Source organism: Trypanosoma melophagium, assembly GCF_022059095.1.
Source record: "Trypanosoma melophagium isolate St. Kilda chromosome Unknown ctg4segment1, whole genome shotgun sequence".
NCBI classification, from domain to species: Eukaryota; Euglenozoa; class Kinetoplastea; order Trypanosomatida; family Trypanosomatidae; genus Trypanosoma; species Trypanosoma melophagium.
In genome coordinates this window covers 876,618-899,351 of record NW_027125179.1, presented here as the reverse complement: position 1 = coordinate 899,351, position 22,734 = coordinate 876,618, and the positions used below count along the sequence as shown (strand labels likewise).

General features: G+C 38.7%; 11 protein-coding genes across 11 annotated transcripts; all 11 read right to left on the bottom strand.

The window, feature by feature from the left end:
• LSM04_003509 (Trypanosome RHS) lies at positions 1 to 2,107 on the bottom strand (the record flags this gene model as incomplete). Its single annotated transcript, XM_067339316.1, has 1 exon — positions 1 to 2,107. A coding segment is annotated over one exon (2,107 nt), but the record flags the coding sequence as incomplete, so codon positions are not given.
• A 1,348-nt stretch (positions 2,108 to 3,455) lies between these two features.
• Positions 3,456 to 3,737, bottom strand: LSM04_004316 (uncharacterized protein; the record flags this gene model as incomplete). Its single annotated transcript, XM_067339315.1, has 1 exon — positions 3,456 to 3,737. One exon carries the CDS (start codon positions 3,735 to 3,737, stop codon positions 3,456 to 3,458), a length of 282 nt encoding a protein of 93 aa, XP_067187854.1.
• A 745-nt stretch (positions 3,738 to 4,482) lies between these two features.
• LSM04_000990 (uncharacterized protein) lies at positions 4,483 to 4,926 on the bottom strand (the record flags this gene model as incomplete). Its single annotated transcript, XM_067339314.1, has 1 exon — positions 4,483 to 4,926. One exon carries the CDS (start codon positions 4,924 to 4,926, stop codon positions 4,483 to 4,485), a length of 444 nt encoding a protein of 147 aa, XP_067187714.1.
• Positions 4,927 to 6,593: 1,667 nt separating this feature from the next.
• On the bottom strand, positions 6,594 to 8,318 carry LSM04_004665 (Pumilio RNA-binding repeat; the record flags this gene model as incomplete). The annotated part of the gene is made up of 1 exon (XM_067339313.1): positions 6,594 to 8,318. The coding sequence occupies one exon, from the start codon at positions 8,316 to 8,318 to the stop codon at positions 6,594 to 6,596; it is 1,725 nt and encodes a 574-aa protein (XP_067187870.1).
• Positions 8,319 to 8,705: 387 nt separating this feature from the next.
• On the bottom strand, positions 8,706 to 10,385 carry LSM04_009524 (Carbohydrate kinase; the record flags this gene model as incomplete). Its single annotated transcript, XM_067339312.1, has 1 exon — positions 8,706 to 10,385. One exon carries the CDS (start codon positions 10,383 to 10,385, stop codon positions 8,706 to 8,708), a length of 1,680 nt encoding a protein of 559 aa, XP_067188079.1.
• Positions 10,386 to 10,695: 310 nt separating this feature from the next.
• LSM04_007818 (SAP domain) lies at positions 10,696 to 11,526 on the bottom strand (the record flags this gene model as incomplete). Its single annotated transcript, XM_067339311.1, has 1 exon — positions 10,696 to 11,526. The coding sequence occupies one exon, from the start codon at positions 11,524 to 11,526 to the stop codon at positions 10,696 to 10,698; it is 831 nt and encodes a 276-aa protein (XP_067188002.1).
• Positions 11,527 to 11,764: 238 nt separating this feature from the next.
• On the bottom strand, positions 11,765 to 12,538 carry LSM04_004446 (Tetratricopeptide repeat 1; the record flags this gene model as incomplete). Its single annotated transcript, XM_067339310.1, has 1 exon — positions 11,765 to 12,538. One exon carries the CDS (start codon positions 12,536 to 12,538, stop codon positions 11,765 to 11,767), a length of 774 nt encoding a protein of 257 aa, XP_067187857.1.
• A 207-nt stretch (positions 12,539 to 12,745) lies between these two features.
• Positions 12,746 to 13,642, bottom strand: LSM04_008424 (Methyltransferase Ppm1/Ppm2/Tcmp; the record flags this gene model as incomplete). The annotated part of the gene is made up of 1 exon (XM_067339309.1): positions 12,746 to 13,642. The coding sequence occupies one exon, from the start codon at positions 13,640 to 13,642 to the stop codon at positions 12,746 to 12,748; it is 897 nt and encodes a 298-aa protein (XP_067188034.1).
• Positions 13,643 to 13,937: 295 nt separating this feature from the next.
• On the bottom strand, positions 13,938 to 17,081 carry LSM04_006866 (uncharacterized protein; the record flags this gene model as incomplete). Its single annotated transcript, XM_067339308.1, has 1 exon — positions 13,938 to 17,081. One exon carries the CDS (start codon positions 17,079 to 17,081, stop codon positions 13,938 to 13,940), a length of 3,144 nt encoding a protein of 1,047 aa, XP_067187950.1.
• Positions 17,082 to 17,341: 260 nt separating this feature from the next.
• Positions 17,342 to 19,219, bottom strand: LSM04_003082 (UmuC domain; the record flags this gene model as incomplete). The annotated part of the gene is made up of 1 exon (XM_067339307.1): positions 17,342 to 19,219. The coding sequence occupies one exon, from the start codon at positions 19,217 to 19,219 to the stop codon at positions 17,342 to 17,344; it is 1,878 nt and encodes a 625-aa protein (XP_067187811.1).
• A 395-nt stretch (positions 19,220 to 19,614) lies between these two features.
• Positions 19,615 to 22,545, bottom strand: LSM04_004499 (uncharacterized protein; the record flags this gene model as incomplete). Its single annotated transcript, XM_067339305.1, has 1 exon — positions 19,615 to 22,545. The coding sequence occupies one exon, from the start codon at positions 22,543 to 22,545 to the stop codon at positions 19,615 to 19,617; it is 2,931 nt and encodes a 976-aa protein (XP_067187860.1).
• Between the last annotated feature and the right edge of the window lie 189 nt (positions 22,546 to 22,734).

Genomic DNA, 22,734 nt, shown 5'->3' with positions numbered 1-22,734 from the left:
CATTGCCCACCTTAGGCTGCATGTAAATGATCTCCCACGATACTTCATCGGAAACATCAGCCCAGTCAGAAAAACAAGTTTTAAGATATTTAATGAATTTAGATACTGCAGTAACTGTAGTTTCATGGTCTCTGGCAGTTGTCGTTTGTATCCCAATCAGTGTAACCCTTCCCTCTGCAGATTTCACAAAGTAGAAAGCATCAACCAGAGGAAAATCAGGTACAGAAGGATGATAAAGCATATCGTACTCTATCCTCATCTCCTCGTCATTTGTACCGGTGGGAAAGCGGAGACACCCCTTACTGGCATATGTAACTGAATCCCTCCGTTGCAAAACGCTCCGCTTCCCTTCTATTATTCCAGGTGATTGAATTATTTTCAGTTCGTTACTAAGTGCAGTCACAAAGTTCCTATCTCTAAAAGTATTAACACCATACTCTTCAAACTTTTCGACATTGAGGACACCCTTCTTGATAAAAGGAGAATTCAGAGTTGGGGAGTGTAAAAACCCCATCACCTCAGTAAATATTTTGTTGTAGAGTGCATTGTTAACCGCTGCATTCATTGGGACATCGCAACCATTAATAACAACACGGTATATTTTGAGTATCTCAGAGGTAGAACTGTACTCCTCCCAAACGGCATCACCTCTGAGGATAGCCTTTAATCGCAGAACATTAGATCCGCTTACGCCCTTCAGAGCTTTCGCCATCCCACCTTGCACTCTTGAGCGCCGCTCCCCATATGCACCATCATCGAAAATATAACGTGGAAGTGGCCCAACATTATCAATACGTCCTTTTATTGAATTCCAATAGCTTTCAAGTTTATTAGATTCGTAGTCTTTTCTCCATGCACACATCGCCTTAATATCACGAACAGTTGGACAATTAATAATGATATGCAGTGCCTTCTTTTGTTTATCCCACTCTTTATATTGTTTCTCATTTGGGGATGATATCACAACCATGCCCCATTCTGGAGGAGGCAGTGAAAGTGGTAGTCTTCCGCTTTTATCACTCACATCATAAATTATGTATCCTCTTTTATTTTTAGAGAGATCTTCTATAACATCTTCTGCATTTTCTTCTCTTTTGTACCGAAACACCTTTCCACCATCATTATTGTTTTCAAACAGATAGGCCCCACCCCGAGTGAAGTATGCCACCACTGGGAGTCGTTCTGCATCATAGTGCAACAGTTGGTAGAGGAGGAACGAACCAGCTGCAAAGGATTTGCCAATTCCAGGCGTTCCAATTAACACATATGGAGTGAGTACCTTATTTGCATGCACATTATCAACAAAATACTCATCCAAATCCTTTAGAATTTTATGGCATGTACGCATCACCTCCTTGTTGATATAAATATCGTGGCCGCAACACATATTGAAACCTCTGTATGGCCATCCTTTCGGGGAGGTGAGCACCATCAAATACACACGTCCACCCTCGGGTTTCTCATTATCATTATCATTATCGTCCTCTGCAGAACCCTTCATCACCTCATCGTCTGCCCACGTTTGCGGTGGATGGCCCTCTTTCACTTGCATACCGAATCCCTCACCACCAACACCCTCTACATAGTGCCATGTCGCATTATACACAGATTCGTATACACCTTCCACTCCCACAGGTGTGGTATCCTGAGAAACATGCATCTGTCTCTTTGCTGCATTAAGAGCTGCATTCAGCTTCCCCCTTGCCATTGAAAGAATACTCTCCTTGTTCTTGAATTCGTCCCATTGCCGCAGATAGTAAACTTCTGCTTTTTCAAGATTATTTGCAACCTCAATTAGGAAAAGTACCTTCTTATAGGCGGACAGTGCAGTGATTAACATCCTTAGTTCATCATCCTGAATATACATAGCCGGATCTATAGCAAATGCCTTCATGGTGACATTCTCATTGGAATCAACAACACCCCTGCCACCCACATTATTGCGGAGGAAATCGTTCAATTTAGGTGTCTCCGGGATATTCACATCATGCAGCAGTACTTCCCTGACTGTGCTGTCCAATGTCCACTTTGGTTGAGTTACAGTTTCCACTCTTGCACGTACAGCTGGGGGTTCATCAGCATCATTTTCTCCTGTTCTTCTTGGCATCACTTCACCATGCGTGTGTTCCACACGTGCCAATTGTTCCTCTTCGTTTATCGCATGGGCATTCCTTTTCTTCCTTTTCTTGCTTTTTCTCCTTCTCCTGTTAACTTTTTCTCTTTCTTACTACTCACTTCTGCAACAACAAAATGAAAAAGAAAAGAGAGCATGTATGAAATATCAGTAAAACCACACAGGAAAAAAGTTTACACTGAGTGACACACAATCAACAAGAATACGACTCATATTGCCAAGAAAAAGCAATTTGCACGTACACTGCATTTAACCCTGAATATGCAGCATGGGTTTCCATTCAGTATCATTCCACAGTTATTTACTGCCCACAGTCTGTTATCCTGCAAAACGAGGGTAACCTCATACACAATGAGTGGTTCACTCCAGTATCAACACCCAAACAGCAGAGGGAAGACTCCTTCATTCACCACAACACAGATTATCATCACGTGATGATGTTTGGGTTGTGTGTGCAACACCACTGCGATGCATCCCAGAAACACAGTTTTATTCTTTTTTATTTTATTTTGGTTTCACCCACAGTATTGTAACTGGTTGTTTATTTCATTTTATTTGACATGGCTTTCTTTTTTTCCGCTGTTAGAAGAAGCAGCAAAGAACAATTTCATTCCTTTTCATCATGCCACACAAAAAAAAGTTGACACTAACAAAAGGGTCTCCTCTGGTGGGTCCACCATCTCTCTCTCCTTTCCCCTTCAGGCACTAGAGAGAAAACCACTGCAAGAGAGGCGACGGTGCAACAGACAACACACAACTAAATTCCTGATTGGACACAACCCTCTGCACAAAATCCACCTGATTCAGACTCAGTAACTTCAAGGATTGAGCCCTCACTATTGATGCAGCACTAAAATCAAATTGTGTAAGAGAGACGCAATGTCAAGGGATGGTTCTCGTTGTGGAACCTGTTGCGGTGTAATGTTAATGAGTCCACATGGACAAACCACTCCATAAATACAAAGTATTATTACCTTGTGTTTCCTGTTTTCTTTGTGTGTGTGGGGAGACAGTTCCCTCACACACGCATCACTCCTATCAGCAATGAATAAAGCCATCAACCTATTTTTCTTATACTTTTGTGAAGTGTTTTCATTTACACTCCCACACACTGTCACCCACATGCAGCAGTTTAGCACCACACTATTCCTGTTTCATCTGTGTGGTCAAAGTATGGGCAATCACCACAACACCAGTGATGTATGGGACCATTTGCAGGATTGTTAGGGATAATGGAATGCCCACTACACACTCTTCACTGCAGAATCCCTTTCAAAAAAGCACTAGGGTTCTCTTCCCCACACACATGGTTCAGTACTAATTAGATGTGGGTGGTGCAGTTCATGGTATGGTGGCAGATGTTCCCTTTCTGAAAAGGATAACAACATACACAAAGAGGACGCCACTGGTTATGAGGGTTGTTGGCCTCACAAAGCAGCAGATCAACAGCATGATGCACATGAGGACGGTGCTGCTGCTGTTGACTCTTGGTTTCCCTACGGTAATGAAGAACACTAGGCACTGTTAGTACAAAAAACCACTCGATATTGCCACAGTCATCCTCTTCCTCCTCCTCCCATAGTTCTTCCCCACCTTTCTTCATTTTAACGATAAAAAGTGAGTAGTGGTCCTGGGTCAGCCTCAACAAGCCAGCAAATCATACATCATATCTCCTTTCCAAATCCCATATAGTTCAATTTCTTCTATTATTATCATGGTCTTTTTTTTTTTTGCTGCAGATCATATAAACAAGGCTTAACAATTTTAGGGGCCCTATTATATCCGATTTAGTCCCCACAACCAACAATTCGCCCATGTGAACTCAAGAGCCCATCTAGATAACCCTCGCCAAAGAAAAAAAAATGCGTCTTGTTCTTTCCTGCATCATACTTTCTTCAATATGATCGTAAAGGTAACTTTCCTGGGAAACAATTCCCACACATCACCTGCTAATCACACGTTCTGCCACAATTTATTCATATCATGAGCTGCAGTGCCTTGTAAACTATTTCTCCTTGTGTGAGTTTGCTATTTTCTTCCTTGTATAGAAAAAGAGTTTATAGCTGCTGAGAAAAAGAGAAAAAAGTGCAATATTTGGAAACTGTTTTAAGCAAAGAAGTTTAGAATAACATGCATTGCGATCTCCCTGTTCACTCAAAACGAAAAATTACTGTAATAAGCAGTCAAAGAAAATAGGTAACACAAAGAGGTTAAATGTGGTAAATTAGATGGAGGAAAGTTTTGAAATGATTGCTATTTCCATGTATTAAACATTGAAAACACAAAGTGTCTAGAACGTGGATACAGAAAAGTCATGTATACAGCCGTATTTGAAGTAATATTTTTTTCTAAGATGGCTTTGTGGTGCTTCGGTAATGCACCTTGACCTCCCATGTGGATTCCCTTGAGCGACTGGTTGAATTGCTGGGGTCAATTGTGGCATTCGCTTTTAAGTAGCCCTGATTGGATACACCAACCACACTGTAGTCGAAGTTACCACCCCATCCACGAGATATGAGATCGTTCCTTATGTAAACCAAGAAATGTTTTCCCACTGTATCAACAGAGCGGTGTGTCAGAGGATTATTTGTGGTATCGGCCCAAACTTCTTTTCTGACTTTTGAAGACCCAATGGGAATAGAAATTACAAGTTTATTCCACTCTTCAAGGAGTGTTGCAGCAACAGGATTCTTCTTAGAAAGGGTGACAAATTCTTCTGCACTGCCTGGATCTGATCGCTTACTGGAGCTTGAATTATCCCCATTTTTTGCTTTTGTGTTATTACAACCCATTTGTTCTTTAGCACTGAAGAATTTCATGAACAACACAGGGGAGAAAGTCAAGCACATGAACGGAAGAATGAAGTCAGGAAAGCCTCACGAAATGAGTAAAAACAATATCATGTACAAAACATTAATCTATAAAAATTATATCCAGAATAAAAAATAAAAATGAGTTTTTCTTTTTATTTCCTTCTACCATCATGTCACTTTTCTGGTTCTTTTTTTTGTTTCCTTTGTTCCTCTGTACAATTGCCTTTCTGTTGTTTTTTTTTTTTTCGTTGTAAATGATATCCCAACCCAACTAATTTCATTTTGTATCCCAACCTTCTCCCTTTACCCATTAAAACTAAGGCTGAGTTGTATTAAATATAATGGACGTTTTCGTAAACAATGTTGAGAAATTAAATTCGATGTAAGAATCACATCATCACTACAACTACAAGTAGATGCTTTATCCATTCATTAGATATATATATATATATACACTATAGACACCAAAAAAAATGGTTGGAAACAGAACAACCTTGTCAAAATCGGAATTTTGAAGGAGTGAAAGAAAATGGTATATAGCTAGATAAAGTACTTTTGAGATGAATTCAAGAAAATATTGTCACATGTACTTTAAGTAAAGCTTTCCAATTGTTGAACTCACACAACTCAGAAAGAATATCCTTTATATGTACCCACTCCGCCTAACCAAAGAAGCAACCGTGACCCTATATGAAGTAAGTCCAGATAGGTTCGTAATTCCTAAAGGCACTGCTTTGCCATAAAATGTTTATTAAATAAACCCACGGCATTGTTGCAAAAAGAAAAAACAACTCCCCAATATCCTTTAGATTTATTTTGGCATCCGTATCTTTGAAGTTGTTCTCAATCAGAGAAAAGAAGTATATTCTGATAGGTTTATTTTTTTGTCAACCAATCTACGAGGTGGCAGAAAGTTACAACGGAAAGCCCGTGAGAATAAAGGGTCGCCAACAAATCCCTGGTGCACTAATAATATAACCATCATTGCCAGATACTACCCGCTACGGCACAGAGTCAAGAGCAAAAAAAAAAGAATAAAAGATAAGCATAGAAAATCATAGAAATATAGCAGTAATATTATTATAATGGAGAAATATACAAAAATAACAAGAAGGGAAATAAATAAATAAACAAGAGAGCACAAAAGAAAAAAAAACACCTTGTGCCACAAGTATGGGAGTGCTGCGCCTCCGCTCACTCAATTTGCGATGTCTTTGAAGCACAGTAGTTCTTTCTTTCTTCCCTTCTCTCTCTCTCTCTCTCCTTTTCTTTTCTCTAAACAGAAAAAAAAAGCATCGAATTCTGCAGCATATAGCCCTATGAACGGTGTCGATAGAGACTCATAGAAGAGCACACAAACACGTGATTTCTTGTGTTCCCCCTTTAATTCCACAACTGAAAGTATATATTTAAAAAGGTGGGAAAAATGTGCAACACCATAAAGGGCTAATAACCAATTATTCATTCATTTTACTCTTTATTTTATATTAAAATCGAAAAAAAATTCAGCAGATGAACCACATTCGTTCCTACTATATGAATACTGGAGGATCTCCCCTTGAGAATCCGTTACAGTTCAACGGAACAAGAAAAAATACTTTACTATAAATAAGTCTGGAAACGGTACATTCAAATATATATATATATTACCTTTCTTCCTGTCGTTGATTGGGGTGCTGTAACAATGCAAGACTCGGTTGAGGTCCCCATATGGGGCCTTCCTTCATCATGTTTACTGGGAAGGGTTGGTGAGAATTACCTTGATGTAGACCAATGAGGGTTTGTTGCCCTTGAAGCATCAATGGCATATAAGAAGGTTGAGTTATCACAGGGGAAATGTTTTTTGGTACGCTAGAAAATGTGACTGCTTGGTGATTAAGGTTTTCATTTCCCACTAAGGTTGGAATAGTTTGCACACCATGAAAAATTTGTGTTCCTAATATTCCTTCATTGCCGCTCGGCTCCACATGTTGTGAAGGAGCCGTACCCCTTCGACCGTGCTGTTTTTGTTGATATTGTTTACGAATTAACTCACGGTAACGACGCGCCAGTTTAACTTCAACTTTAACACCATATGGTGAATTTCTTAGAAGATTCTGAAGAGGAAGAATAGAATTGCGCAGTTGTGCAAACTGCGTTTCTTCAGAAGAAGTAGCAATAGCTGTTTGGATGACGTAGTTTGCAAACCCATCCGTCAAGAGTTTTGGTAACACTTGAGGATCAGTTAACTCATCAACCAAAAGTTGTCTCACTTCTGGAGAGGCAATCTTCAAACATTTTTCAATGACATTACTGCTAAACTTGTCACATGAAAGTGATGCAACATTGTGTAGCATTTGTCGTATAATCCGGTTAGTATAGTTTCCTTTTTCAGAGTTTTGACCGGCACGTTGAGAAAGTTCTTCTTCATAATCCAGAATAAATTGAATGACATAGTTACCAAAAGGGTCATGTACAAGTTTAAGTGTATTTTCAAGAACTATATCAATTATTGTAGAAAAATAAGGTTCAGGCGCCCACTGAAGACATTTTTGAATTATGCAACAACCTTGTCGATTTTTACAAACGTCAAAGCAGTGTTCTGCAAACTTACCATACAGTAACTGGTGAATACGCATTATTTTCTCCTTATCGTTATCATTTACCTCTTTATTTTCATCAGTAAAAAAAGGATACCGTGCTGCAGCTAAAAGACGAAGAACAGTATGACTGCCGTTGATATCTTTGCAAAGTTGAATAATAGAATTAGAGAAACATTTTGCACAGAATTCAACCTCTTCCATAGTTTTAAGTGAATCAAGGAGTTTCTGCATGACTCGAGTACCATTTGTATCACAGCAAATCTCTTCAACATGATCCTTCAACTCTGATAAAAGGAGAAGAAACTCTGAGAACTTATTGGCTGAATTTTTTTCCTGATCCATTGATTGCAGAGATTCAGGCATAGATTCTCCATTCTTTAATAAGGTAAGTGCATGTAGAAGTAGTTCACTTCCATTAGGATCAAGGATAAGAAAATGTGCTCTAGTAATCATTTCATGAACAAATGTGTTACAGAAAAGATGTTTTTGAATATTATTTCCATCTTCTATAGTGCTTTCACGAAGGGACTTACAAGCATCAACTAACTTCACTGCGTCTCGTAAACCATTAGAGTCTCGGACACAAGAGTCAAGAACACTGCTGACACGCTCGGCATCAGTGCTGCCCATAAGGGTGTCATCTGTATGCTTTTTGGCTCCGTTTTGAACCGCCTTCTCATTCATTTGGTGCTCCAGAGTGCGAATAATGCTATTGATGTCACTGAGCTGCTTAAGGAGCTCCTGTCGTTGAGCGTACAAGTTTGCAATGGTCTCTTCTTCCGAAGACATTTTCCCTTCCTTCCTTCCTAAGCAGCAGCGATGATCTTTAATACAAGGAGGAACAAAGTTGAAAACTCAGCACTCAGTACAGGAGAAACACAACAATTGAATCAAAAAAAAAAAACAAGCAAATTAATGGAGACTGTACATAAAGACAAAACCTTTAAAAAAAAGCCCTGGTTCTCCAAAATACATTGTTCCATAAGAGAAGCAGAAAAGAGAAGTGCGGGGAAATGAAGTGAAGGGTGAGAACAGATAGGAAGAGTGAAGAATAAAACCATCATCTTCGTCTCTGTTTTTTCCCAAATCAAAAAAAAAAAAATAGAAGGAAAACATAAAAAAATATATCGTTGTGAGTGTTTCTTTTGTGTTTGCCCTTCTTTTGTCTGGTTATATTTAAATATGAGCAAAAGATTTTGTTTGAGTCGCGGAACAAAGCTCTTGGTAGCATTTATAAAGCTCATTGTAAACAACAGCACTTTCCGTAGAGGGTTTGTACTCTCTGGCAAATCCACTGGTCATACTTTTCTGGGCCAACTCAACTGTTTCGTAGAGTCCAGCCGCAGTAGCAGCAAATATGCCTGCACCCAAGGCACACGCTTGATCAGTACGACAAACACTTATTGGTACATTGAGAACATCACTTAATATCTGCATTACCAATGGAGATTTTTTCGCAATCCCTCCTACAGCAATAACACGGTCAATGCGCACACCCTCCCTTTGAAATCGCTCAACAATAGCTCGAGATCCGTACGCTGTAGCTTCAACCAAAGCACGAAAAATAGCAGGCGCATCAGTACCCAGAGTAAGACCTGCAATACTTCCCTTCAGAAACAAATTTGCGTCTGGCGTTCGCCTTCCATTTAACCAGTCTACAGCGATCACATTTCCAATTACAGGCTTAACTTTCTCAGCTTTGGAAGACAATTCTACAAAGATTTTTTTTCTATATTCCTCCCAAAGTTTTCTTTTGGTTTCATCATTAACTGTTGTAGAATTTTGAATTACCACTTTAAGCGAAAACGAAAGTAATGAGACAAACCAGGCATAAACATCACCGTACGCTGCTTGACCTGCCTCAAGTCCAATCATGCTTGGAATAACCGATCCTTCAACCTGCCCACATATTCCTTTTATTTGACGGTCACCAATTTCTTGATGAGAGGAAACCATAACATCACAAGTAGATGTTCCCATAACACGAACAAATGTGTATTTTTGAATACCAGCACCAACTGCACCCATATGACAATCGATAGCTCCTCCTGCAACAACGACAGATTCTTTGAGACCCAAACGTTGAGCCCATGCGGGGGATAGTCTACCAACGGGGTTTTCAGCTGTCTGAGGAATTGATGTCATTCTGGAGCGTATAACACCCAATGTTGGGTTTAACTGAGAAAAAAACTCTGAAGGTGGAAATCCGCCCCATTTTTCATTCCACATTCCTTTGTGACCGCATGCGCATTGACTTCGTGGTATGTGAGAAAAACTTGTCGCTCCTGTCACAAGGGCAGGAAGCCATTCACATAACTCAAGCATTGCGTATCCATTTTCACGTATAGCCTCATCTTTTCTTAGAACATGAAGAGCTTTAGACCAATACCATTCTGATGAATATGTACCACCTGAATAAGCAGTATAATCAACGTTCGACTTTTTACATAGTTCAGTGATCTCTGCTGCCTCCCTTACTGAGGTATGATCTTTCCATAGAATAAACATAGCATTTGGATTTTCCGCAAACTCTTGTTTTAGTGCAAGTGGAGTACCTTCTTCATCCACAAAACAAGAGGTGCTGCCGGTAGTAGCGAATCCTATTCCCACAATGTGATCTTTTACTTCTTGTGAAAACTTTGACAACACTTGCTGTACAATGGATTCAAGTACCTCTATGTAATCTAGAGGATGTTGACGGTAACAATTAGTGGATGCATCGCAGTAGTCTTGTCTGCTCCAACGGGGGTACGGTTCAACAGCTACAGCACACTCTTTTCCATCACGCACTCGAAGAAGAACAGCCCTTGCCGAATCACTACCAAAGTCGAACCCTATAACAAATGAGTCTTGCATATTACTTTCAACTTGTAGTGTTAATTTGTTTGTTTTTCTTTTTTTGAATTTTTTGAAATACCAAAACACAGAAAAAACAATAATTGTTATAACCATATCAAACCAAAAAGTGTCTAAAGGGGTTACGAAGAAAGCTTTTATGTATTAAGAGTTCTGGTAAGAAATTAATTATAAAGGGTATTCACACTAACGCAGAAAATCAAAACAGAATCCCTCAAAAATGAATTAATATAAAGAAAATAAAGATAAAAAACAAAAAAAAAACAAGAACCACAAGGGTAAAATCAAAAGAAAAAAAATCAGATACAGTCTATGCACTTCGTCGACGTTTACTGTGTAACCCCTCAGGATCTTCGGGGTGAGATCCGGTGGATCTACGGAAAAGTTTCGAACCTATATTAAGAAGTGTATTCCACATACTTGAAGGTTTGTTTTCCTTTCCAGATTCTAGTTCAAAAGAATATTCTTCATTATAGATATCAACATCGGTAGGTTCTACAGCTGTTTTAACGCTTTTATCGTTTAAATTCATCTCATACAGGGCCGCGTCACTTTCTTGAAGACGAGAAATAAGGAGGGCCTTGGCTCCAGAAATAGGCAGGTTTCTCTCTCGTAGCAGTTCTCGAAGTTCCAGAACAGTCATTTGACCATAACCACGTTTCCTCAGTGACTCAGGATCGCACTTGGGTCGCTTGCGTGACCTTGGAATTGGTTCCGTATAACTTTCAGAATCAGAGGACTCACTGTATCTACTATAATTGCTCAACGATAAGGATGACGAACAATCTGTGGGTGTCTCTGAGGTGTAATGAGGTTGTATATAGGTGCACAAGTAGCGACTACAGCGTCTAAGTGACCTATAGAGCGCAACAGCGTCTCGTGTTGTTGACGGTGGGTGAAGAGTGCCTGAACCATCTGCCAAAGTATATCCATTGTATGAGACAAAAACCGAAGAATCTATAGTTTCTGTGGCTGGAGTCTCAAGACAGTCTTGTGCGGGTGTATTCCCGTTACCACTCTCTGATGAAATAATGGGTAGTCGTGATAAACGAGAGGGTCGTGGACGTGGTGAGTCTGTTAATTCACCAAGTAATAGATCTTCTTCATCAGGAAGATATAGAAGTCTCCTTTTTGTACTCATATTCATTATGCTTTTATAGTACAGATATACAATTAACAAAAAGAAAAAGTATGTTTACGTATAGGAAAACAAAAAAACCTCATTGTTTATTCTACAGACAGCACAGCAACATCATATATATATATATATCCCATATTATATATTACATTACATGTTGTATAGAAGCAAGAAAGTATTCTCAATAAGTAGGGAATATAGAAATAAAGATGAAAAGGAAGAATAATTGAACTTAAGGGAACTACCCTCGCAACGCACGCTGACAACGTAATACACCCTGCGAAACGGTAGTAATTCCTGGAGAAAGTTGGTTAACCTGATTATAGTCATTCAAAGCTTTACTCCATTTTTCTATACCTTCATACGCAATCGCGCGACGAATGAGTGCCTTTACATTACTGGGGTCAATATCAAGCGCCTTGTCGCAGTCACTGATAACAAGTTGATACTCGTGTGTTTGCTGACGGCAGGCCGCACGATTTGCGTAGTAAATAGCAAGATCCCTGTTGTTTTCACTACAAAGTTCGATGGCACGTGAGTAAAATAACGCGGCCTGCTCATATTTACCTGCTGCAAAAAGAGAAGCACCAATGCGTTTGGCTTCATCAGAAGACTTACAGGTTGCAGGATTTGCCTTGTTGTCACGTTCCCTTATTAGTGTATTCACATGATGCAATCTATCCTGAATCTCTGCATTACCCGGGTCAGCATTTAAAGACTCTTGAAAAGCTTTTAGTGCTTCATCATATTTACTCATAGATTGAAGCGCTAGAGCTTTCCTGTAATGTCCCTTAACCCACAAAGGTTTAACGAGGATACACTGCTCAGCATCTTCAAGTGCTTTCGGAAAATTATTCATGTTCTGCCAACATGCTGCTCGGTTTGAGTATAGAGAGGCAGATTCCTCTGATTTGGGATTGATCTCCAAAGCCTTTGTATACCATTGAATGGCAGCTTCATAGTCTTTAGCTTTGTATGCCTCATTTCCCTTCAATTTCAGCTCATCCATTGACATTTTTTTTTTGTGAAGGAAATGAAGTAAATCTGGAAAAAATAAACAACTAAAAAACTGAAGGATTAAACAGATAAAACAAAAGAACAAATTCAAAGGTGGAAAGCGTAATTCCCCCTCCCTCCCCCCCCCCAAAAAAAAAAAAGAGTCTTATGTATAGTAATAAACAGATACATTGTAGATTATTTCTTATTAGTTCTGAAAATAACTTTAAAATACAGTGGTCACAGCTTCCGTATTTTTTGTCGCTAAAATGAAACAATAGTGATCATGCATGATGCACCATTCATCCCAGTCATCAACTATTTCAAGCTTTGTTAACCATTTTTGTACATCTTGAGGGACAGTAAGATATAATTGCCTCATAGATGTTGCCGTGACGTTTGTGAAACCTACATTCTTGCAACGCGCAGCATGAGCTTCAGGTGTAGGTAACTTTTGTATTCCCAGAAGATGCACTCCTACAGAAGCAAGATTACTTACCATTACTTCTCCAAAACGATCATTAGGACGTATAGCATCATAGGCAATAAGTAAAACACTTGTCTCTTCCTTGAGAACATCATTTAATGTAAGTTCAAGTATTTTTGTCGATACGGATTCATCAAGGTAGACAAAAACCATCTCAGCTAGCAATACTGTAGGCATACCTGCAGAAACACTTCTTTTAAGCATTTCACGTAGCTCATCGGTTTTTCGTAAATCACAAGAAATTATTTCATACTCCGGACCAACACACTCGTTTAGCTTCTCTGTCCGTTGAATTATACTCTTTTTCTCTGCTACCAAATCAGAGAAATCCAATTCAATGTATTTACCAATCTTCACATCTGGATGTTGCTTTCGTAAGCGGAAGTACAATGTGTCAACTCCAGCGCCAAAGCTTATAACCTGCAGAGGTCCATCACCAGAGTGTTTCTTCGCAAATGATAACAAACTACGTTCAATAGCAACAGTACGCAGCCATGTACCACGGTTCATTAAGGGACTGTTAATTATCGTAGTATCCTTGGCAAAGTATGCGGCAAAAGGATCATCAAGGTAATGTTTCTTTACACAATGAACTTTGCGTGAGCATGCACTATGTGCTGTCTGTTGAAGAGCCATAAGAATTCCCTCTTTTTTTCGCTTTCTATTAATATATAACCTTTTACTATATATTTTTTATTTTATTTATCGTTTATTCTCTTATTTTTGATACACAACAAGTATAATGGAATGGAGAAACGACATGCAAACAAAACAAAAAATGTTACGAACATAGAAGCAAAAAACACAAGCACACACACACACAGTATTTGTCAAATCATTTGTTTTCCTGTTTATTATTATTTATCTACACCCGTTCTAACTCTTCCAGCACAACCACCACCACATCTTTTCCTCTCCTTGTCAACACAAATTAAACGAGAAGTCCACCCTTAATGTTACTAAGGCCTTCTGATATAGCCACAGTTAAACTGCCGAGAGCTGTTCGTCGACTAGGTCCTGTACATAACAAGCAGTTTTTAACAAGTAACATTATTTTTTCCAAAAGCATTAAAACGTCTGGGTTTGAATTAGACTGCGCTACTTCCTTTAATACCGCATCAACACCATTTGCAGACAAACAACTGCATAGCATCAAAATACTTTCTGCCAGTTGAGAGGAGAGGCGCCGTGAAACTCTGCCCAACACAAAGCTATTCATGATTGTTAAAAGAAGGCGAGAAAAAAGTCCTTCATTCGCAGCACTAGAGGTTCTAAGAAACGACACTACCCTCTCCGTTACGGTAGTACCAACGCGCTGAATGTCAATAGATTCAGAGTTTAGGGAAAAGAAAAGTGTAGATAAAAATACCTGTGAATCTGAGTAAGCCACGAATTGAGAAACAAATGCCTCTGCACACAGTTGAAAGGCAAGAAAAACAGACTCTTGTAATTCTGGAATATCAAACGAACGAGCATCAAATAATCTTAATAAGGCTGCCAATGTAGAAATAACAGATGAACCTAGTACATCTGACACGTCTGTGGGGGAATCACATTCCATCATTTGCCATTGAGAAACCTCACACAAGAGTTGTGATAAAAGTTTCAAGAGTCGATCTTTCTGATCCTGGGATTCTTCTGCTCCCCAGGTAAGATCTTCAGAAAGCGACTTAACAATACAAGACAATGTCGTACGTACTGCTTCAACTATCCGCTCAAATTGTTGACCATTTGCTACAGCCGAACAAGATAAAAAAAGCTGTAGTGTCATCTCTATACTCCGAATAATTAACTCCTTCTCATAAAATCTGTTAATACTAACAGAAAGGAGGTTATTAAATATTTTCATCACAATCTCAAGACACAAAATCAACTCCTTGCTCTCTTGCATAGACAAAAAGAAACCAGAAATAGTTGCACACCTTTCTAGGCAGAGGTCAACATCAACAGAAGCAAAATCCGTTGTGCGTATATCAAAGGAATGAAGGACAGTTAAAAGTCGTTCTGATCGTCTCTCCTGAGTAACAGAACGAACCCAAAAAGCGACAATCCGTCCCCTTACATTTCCAAAAAATTGTTGGCCACAAAGAATCATTTCTTCAGCCGTTTCTAGAACTGCAGATGACTGTAAAATAGAAATCATTCCTTTACTCTTCAAACATGATTCCAGCACGCGACATCCGGCAAGCCCTACATTCTCTTCAAAAGTAAATACACGTAATGAATAAAACACAAAGGAGATCAAAGTTGTTGTGTTTTGAGTAAAAAAATAGTTTCCATGATCTTCTGTGACCGAATAAACAGAAATAAAGGTAGCAAACACCTCCAGCATAGCTGACACCACTGCAGGACTTGTTTGAGATAAATTTTGCGTAACATCTTGCAAAAAATTCATAACCCTCAATATAATCTTCTGAACAGGATGGTGTTCTGACCATGCAATAGAAGTAAAACAAGAGGGAATTAAAACAGTTTCCCCATCACATGCATCAGCTATAAAAGCATCTATTAATTTCAGCACAATCCAAAGAGCTTCTTGTACCTGTATGTATTCTTCGGTCCCTATCTTTCCAATTTCCAAATATCGTGTACAAAGTACATCTAATGCTAGACAAAAAGATTCAGTGGCTCTTTCAGGATTTAACCGTCCCATGTGTCCCAATAAAGAAATATGGGATGTCGTAAAGGTGTCAGAAAAATGTTCTGTCTCATCCGATGAATGGGCATAAGACAGTTTAACAGATAAAAAGGTGTTTAAAACATCTATACACATTAATTTATTCTCTGCTGTAATACAATTATTTTGTGATGTAATGGATGCAATTTCAAATAAACAACTCAGAGTATCATCAAGTGCAGCCATGATGCTTTCATCATCTGGATTCTCCCTATCTATCCCAATAAAAGCCTTCGCAAACGTTGAAAGGTTTAAAATACAAAAACCAATAATTTCAGTAACAGTAAATATATCTTGCATGTTTTCAACAATATTAACCACTCCAGAAATAGCCAGAGGTAGAGTTGATCGAGCTTCTTCTTCACCTACATTTTTTAATAGATCCGTAGCGACGAAACAAGCCAATACAAGAAATCTTTTACCGTAATTCAGTTTATCAGAAAACCCCCATGACTGCATTGTAACACTAGAAAATTGTCTTATTAATTCTACAATAATTCGTCGACTGAAACAAAATCCACAGATACCTCCATCTGTGTACCACATTCGAAGTAGATCGTCAATCTGAACAAAAACACCAGAGATAAGAATACCCTCCAATAGCAATGACTGCCACAACTCACCCGAAACTCTCAGAGAATGATCAGATTCATCTTCTGAGGCATCCTCTTCAAAAAAACGGTGAATTGACCAGGACATTGTAGAACTAAGACATGTAAGAAGTATTTCAGCAGTTCGGTGAGTTTCGGAAATACTAATTGCGGCAGAGTAAACTAAGCTATGAATAAATCGTACCAAACCACTAGATTCAAAAGCTGAACGACAGACACGATGAAATTCCACCGACATCCCACGTCCACGTGAAGCAGAATGATATAGACCAAATTCCTCAATAATGTGTAGTACCAAATGACGAACAAACACCACCTGCGACTCACACCTACGTTGATCTAAAATTGAAATAATCTCCAATATCATATCTGACATGGAAGATTCGCTGAAACCACCCTCAGCATTTGCACAACTCAACTTTAGCACAACAGCCGCATTCAACGCAACCTCAGACAAAACAGAACGCCACGCAGGTGTTAGAATTTCCCTATCTCTTTTTTCCACATAGTTAAAGAAGAATATTAATAAATTCCTTTTATCCTCATGAATATAACGCTTACGTATAAGATAAAATTTTAACAAGCGAAAGGCAACAAAATGCACATAGGTAATAATATCGGTGGCTGTGTCAAGTAATTCGCTATTAAGTATATTAACAGTGTACGCGACCACTAATGGGTCATTTATTTCCTGTAAGGCTCGAATAACGTTCTCTGCTTCTCCATGATTTCCAATCTTGAGGTATTGAGCTGCTCGCCCCACCTCTTGAGATAGCATTGATTCCATTTGAGAGCTAAGAAAAAAATAATAATATCAAAAGGGAAAAAGAAAAGCATGTCATAAAAGAAGTAAGCTCACAAGAGAAAAATCAGTAAATCAAAACAAAAAAAACAAATAGATAAATAAATATTAATAATAATAATAATAATAATAATAATAATAATAATAATAAACACAAGATGAATGTAGGAGAGCCATCTGAAAGTAAGAAATCACGAGATAAGCTTTGCAGTGTTTGTATATTGATAAGTGGTGATAAATACATCTTAAGCGAATGTTACAGAAATAGGTAACACGGAATTTGCAAACGTCAGAAGCTCTTTGAAAGTTTCCTTTGCTTCAATAGGGGATTTTAAACTGCTCGAACATTTTAATGCCGCAACACGTAGAAGAGCTTTCATTGCTGTATAATCCATATCATGGCCTACACGGTCTGCGGCAGCTTTCCAATCCCTCAAAAAGCTTTCATCTACGTCACAGTTCATCAAATCTTCAAGAGTTGACATTTCCAAGGTGCTTCCTACATCTTGTGGATATCTTGGCAACAAATACTCATCTTCCAACTCTTGCTGATGTTGTTGCTCCACTTTGGGGGCTTTTGAAAAAGCATCAACAAGAGACATCTGTGTGCCACGTTTACGTTTCAAGTTCATTACACGATTACTGTCCATGTGAAGAGATATCGCCTGAATTGTCATTCCCCGAATATCAGAAATCACAATGTCCTTTAGAACGTTAATACTAACTGTCCAAATAACACCAGATGCCGTATCACTGCTTAATCCAAGTTCATTCGCCCTCTCTATGTCTGTGAGTGATCGTTTGATAACAAGAAGCGGTGTCAGAGTAGTTCGCACGTGGGATAACATTGTTTCAATATCCGTGCTCTTCAGAGGAGATACAAAGTTAACAGAAATATGGAACTCGATGCAATTTCCTCTCCCCATAAACTTTTGTGTCTCCTTTGGATACAGTGGATGTCGTTCAAGAACTGTAATTCGTAGTCCAGAACAAGAGTACTCCCCTCGCTCGAGTTTAGTGCAAACTGCCTCGAGAAGTTCTCTAGAAATACTCCACACATCATCCAGTGAATTAGGTCTTACCGCATAGTTCATAGTACAACCGACGCTTGTGGGAATTTTTTTTCCAAGTATTCGCTGATTTTCTTCATCACCAGTACGAGTAACGAGACGTGAATCATTTCCACGACATAAGTTATAAAAGTTTTCACCCGCCTTTTTACCTAGAAAATGTTGTAATTGCTGCTTGGTTAGCTTCTGCACATGAGAACAACGAATAGCTTCATCACATATATCAAGTTCACTAATGTAGGGCCTTAACAAAGGACGCAACTTTGTTATGGTAGAATGTCCAACGCCGTGTATCTCATTGAAAGGAAGTTGTTCAACAATACTTAATGTATTCTCAGGGGGAATAACGTATATTCCATTTGGTTTTGCAAATTTTGTGGCTATACGAGCAAGCATAATATTGGACCCTATTCCACAAGAAGCTGTACACTTAGTTGATCTCTCTAACTCGCCACAGACATCATTACAGTAGCGTTTTACGATCTCTACATCATCGGTATCAAAGGCCATCATTACTTCATCAATACTGTAAACCTCAATGGCTATATTCACCGAATTCGGACACAATTCAAATAAAATTCGGTAAAGAAACTTAATTACCTCTTCACAACGTGGTAAATCGTAGTTTAAAATATGTAAATTTTGACATATTTCTCTTGCAGCGTTGACGTACATACCTGCCTGCACACCATACGTCCTTGCAATATAATTACAAGAAGAGATATCACTGTTAAATTTTCCTGCAGCCACTCCAACAGGTTTATCCCGTAGATGGGCATTTTCCTCCTTTGCAAGGGCAACACTACAAAAAAAAGCATCCATATCCAAGTGGGCGAATAGTATCTGTTGGCTCAGAACACCATGATTCCACTCAGGGTTCACTTTAAACCATTCTTTGAATAAATCTTGTGCCCTTGTTTTCCACTGCCCAATAAAATGAAGTCTTGAGTGCTGCTGGAAGTGCTTCAGGCTATTTAGTTGTTCATGAGCCCAGGGTTTCTTCACACTCCCCTTCTTCTCCTCCTCCTCCTGATGCACTTCCTTTTCGTTCATGGTTTACTATAAATTCAATAAATATATTAAATACGGTTCGTGCTGAGTCGTCAATGGTACACTGCCCACACAAATCACGCAGTATCACATCAGCTAAATTCAGAGGAAGTGTACAACCACCGCTATCAGGCATAAATAGAAAGACAAATTAACAATAAAAAAAAAGAAACCTGAAAAGAAAAAAAACAAAACTCGTGGAGCTCATTTTAAGAATAAAAACAAGAAAAACAAACCAAGCACAGGTAGAGAGAAATTTACAGAAAAAAAAAGAACACATAAAAAAAGAAAATACAAATACATACTTTCCAATAAAAAACTATGCATGAACAAAAAGTTATAGAAAAAAAAAAGATAAAGGAACTTACATTAAATACATAGGAAATTCAAGCTTCAATTTATTGTACATGCAAAACCAGATTCACTTTGCCTCGCATTTCATCTAAAGAAACTGAAATAACACTGGCACCAACGGTTTTCTGTACTTCTTCGCTTCTAATAAGAAGGGAAGCGGTAGCCACTATACTTCCATCCAGACTTCTTGCTTCAAAGTAAAGCATGGTGCTTCCCTCAGTCAACGTCTTCACCAATTCTACAAGAGAGACAGGAAATAAGATGTGAAAAACGTTTCCAGCAGCAGAAATAGATTGCGCTTCACGCAACTCGCAAGACACACCTGCACCATCTATTGAATCAGATACTTTTACGATGAGTGGCCCCAATTCACCTCTTGTCACTAATGCGAGGCTATAAAACCTGATACTTAGTTTAGTTGTAGGTCGCTCTTGTAAGTAAGATATATTATGACCTGAGCGGTAAAGAGAGTTGGCTAATTCATCACGAGCAACAAATTCTTCCAGTACAATAGAATCACGCCCCCAGTAAAATTCTTCAAAAAATGAATTAAGCATTTCACGTGTCTTTTCTCGTTGAGCCTTGAGTTTAATAGAGACAGATGCTTCTTGACGGCGAAAGTATTCAATAAGCGCTTCTCTGTCTGAAAGTTCCCTCGGTTCTTCCACTGCACTTCTCATTCGCCACTCATCCGCTCGAGATAATATGCGGTCAAACAAATCCTGCATAGTATTGTACGCATTTACAGCATTTCTTTCAATATGGAGTCGACCCATGAACTCCTTTGAAGTTAATATTAAGAGTTGTCTTTCGTAAGCTTCGCTTTTCATAATTTCCTTTCGTGACATCGGTTCAACAGTTTGAACTAACTCATTCAAGTAAAGCTGAAGAAGCTCTCCAGAGGTGAAAAAGCTTATAGCGCCATGACCTAATTCAAACTCATCCGATGAGTACATTACAAATTTTCGTATACCATACATAAATGCTAACGCATTAATTTCAATCGCTGCTTCATTCATTATGTCTAAACGACCATTTATTTCATCTACTTCACAAGCCCGAAATTGTGGGAGAGTGTAATCAAAACTATGCAACAGAAAATGTCGTCTCTGATGCTCAGACTCCTCAATTACATTACGCTCAACAGATTCAAGATGTTCCATTTTGTATAAAAAAATCTGTAAGAGGTCACACTGAGTTTCTGCAAAGACTACTGAACGATTCCAATCTTCTACATATTCCAAAATACCAGCATATACAGTGATACGACTCACTGACTCATTTCTTAAAATACTTATTCGTTCTATCAACTCCTTGTTAGCCAATGCTTTTAGTTTACAGTAAAGGAGACGTTGTCGTTCCTCCTCCACAACGAAGTTACGTTGAACATCCTCTAAGCGCGACAATATCGTCAGAGAGGACTCACGAAGAGCGCCTTCTTCTAGTACGATATCCGTCCAATTAGCACGTGCCTCTGATTCAATGGCAAATCGGAGTTCTTCTTCCTCACGGCAAATCTGCATACACATATAATCTTTTACAACCTGCAAATGCCATTCCATAAGAGAAACACGGTCACTTTCCTCCATTTCCATAATAGATGCCGCCTCCTTAAATGTTGACTCTTCACAATGATGAATATACAACCGAGCTCGTAATTTTACAGTTTCCCTTACCTCAGCTTCCATTATCCTTCTTCGTTTATATTTTTCCTCAACTTCTAACACTGTTGTGGACTCAATCATTCGATTAGACCAAATAAACTCCAAAAACATTTTTTGTAACTGATTAAACTGTTTACCTTCTTGCTTCCAGAGGGATGTAAGACTATCCACAACAAGGTGGAAAAATGCCTCATACTCAGCTTCGTGTTTCGCAAGAATACATTTTTCTCGAATTTGTCGCTCATACAGTGCGTTAAAACCAAACCTCCACTGATCAAACAAACATCGCCGCTCGTACAACTCAAGACGTTCCACAATTCTAGCCCCATCCCCTGGATTCATGACACTTTTAAAAGCATTACGCCATGATCTAAAAAACTCCACTCTAAGTTCCTGAAATTTCTCCATTTCATTCCTCTCGATAATGTTACGAAGATCAGTTTCTTTAGATGGTAAAAGCAATAGGCGAGAAGTAATTTCTTCACATTTCTTTTTATCCTTAAGACTCTTCTGCATCATAGATGCCTTTACAACAGAATTAACAACTAGTCGTGCAGCTTCATTTTCCTGATCATTCGCTATTAAACTAAGCTTAAGTAAGTAAAGATTTTCCAGGGATCGGCGATCACGTTCCTCGTCAGAAACAATATCGGCAATATCTAACACTAGCTTGGCTGAAGACAAACGGGCCCATGAAGTGATGCGGTAAGACTGCTGCCGTAAAAGTTCCATGTCTATTTCACGAACTACTGATAGAAAGCGTCTCTCTTCATATTCCTTTCGATTTATTCTTTCTAATTGCACCAGACGTTGACGATAGTTTTTCTCTCGTACCATAAATGCATCAAGGTCACAAGACCGTCTGTAGTGAAGGAGCTCTATTACACATTCATTCTCGATAGAAGATCTGTGGTACATTTCTTCCCATAAAATGGCAAACCAAAGTCTCTCACTATTTAGTTGGAACTCTGCCATAAAAGTCAGTGATTGACGGCAACGTATCTCCTCCTCAGACAGCATCACTCTTTCCTCCACAAAATACAAACCAGAGAGAAATGCTCTAAGAAGTTTAACTCGGCATCTACTTTCTTGACTCTCTACAACACCTCGGATCTGTTCCTCTGCTGAAACGAGTTCGGTGAGTGACCTGAGTCCTTTCAACTCCCGTATTACTTGACGAGTTCGCCAGTTACCTGTTGCAGGAATACTTATATTTGGCTTGACAGGCTTATCGGAGACTTCTGAAAGTAGTTCAGAGAGAACAGCGTGCAGAGGATTGCCATCTACAGCAGTCGCCACTGTTGCAAGCATTCTGCTCAAGAAGAATAATAACTGCTATAATGAATAGAAATTAAATCCCACCAAAGAAAAACTACGATATAAATTCGAAGAGAAAAAGAAAAGGAAAAAAAAATATAAAAAACGGAGATTCTTACAAAAAAAAAATCTTTACCAAGAAGAAAAGTATCCAAAAAAAGAAAATAAATTTGAGAATTAAAT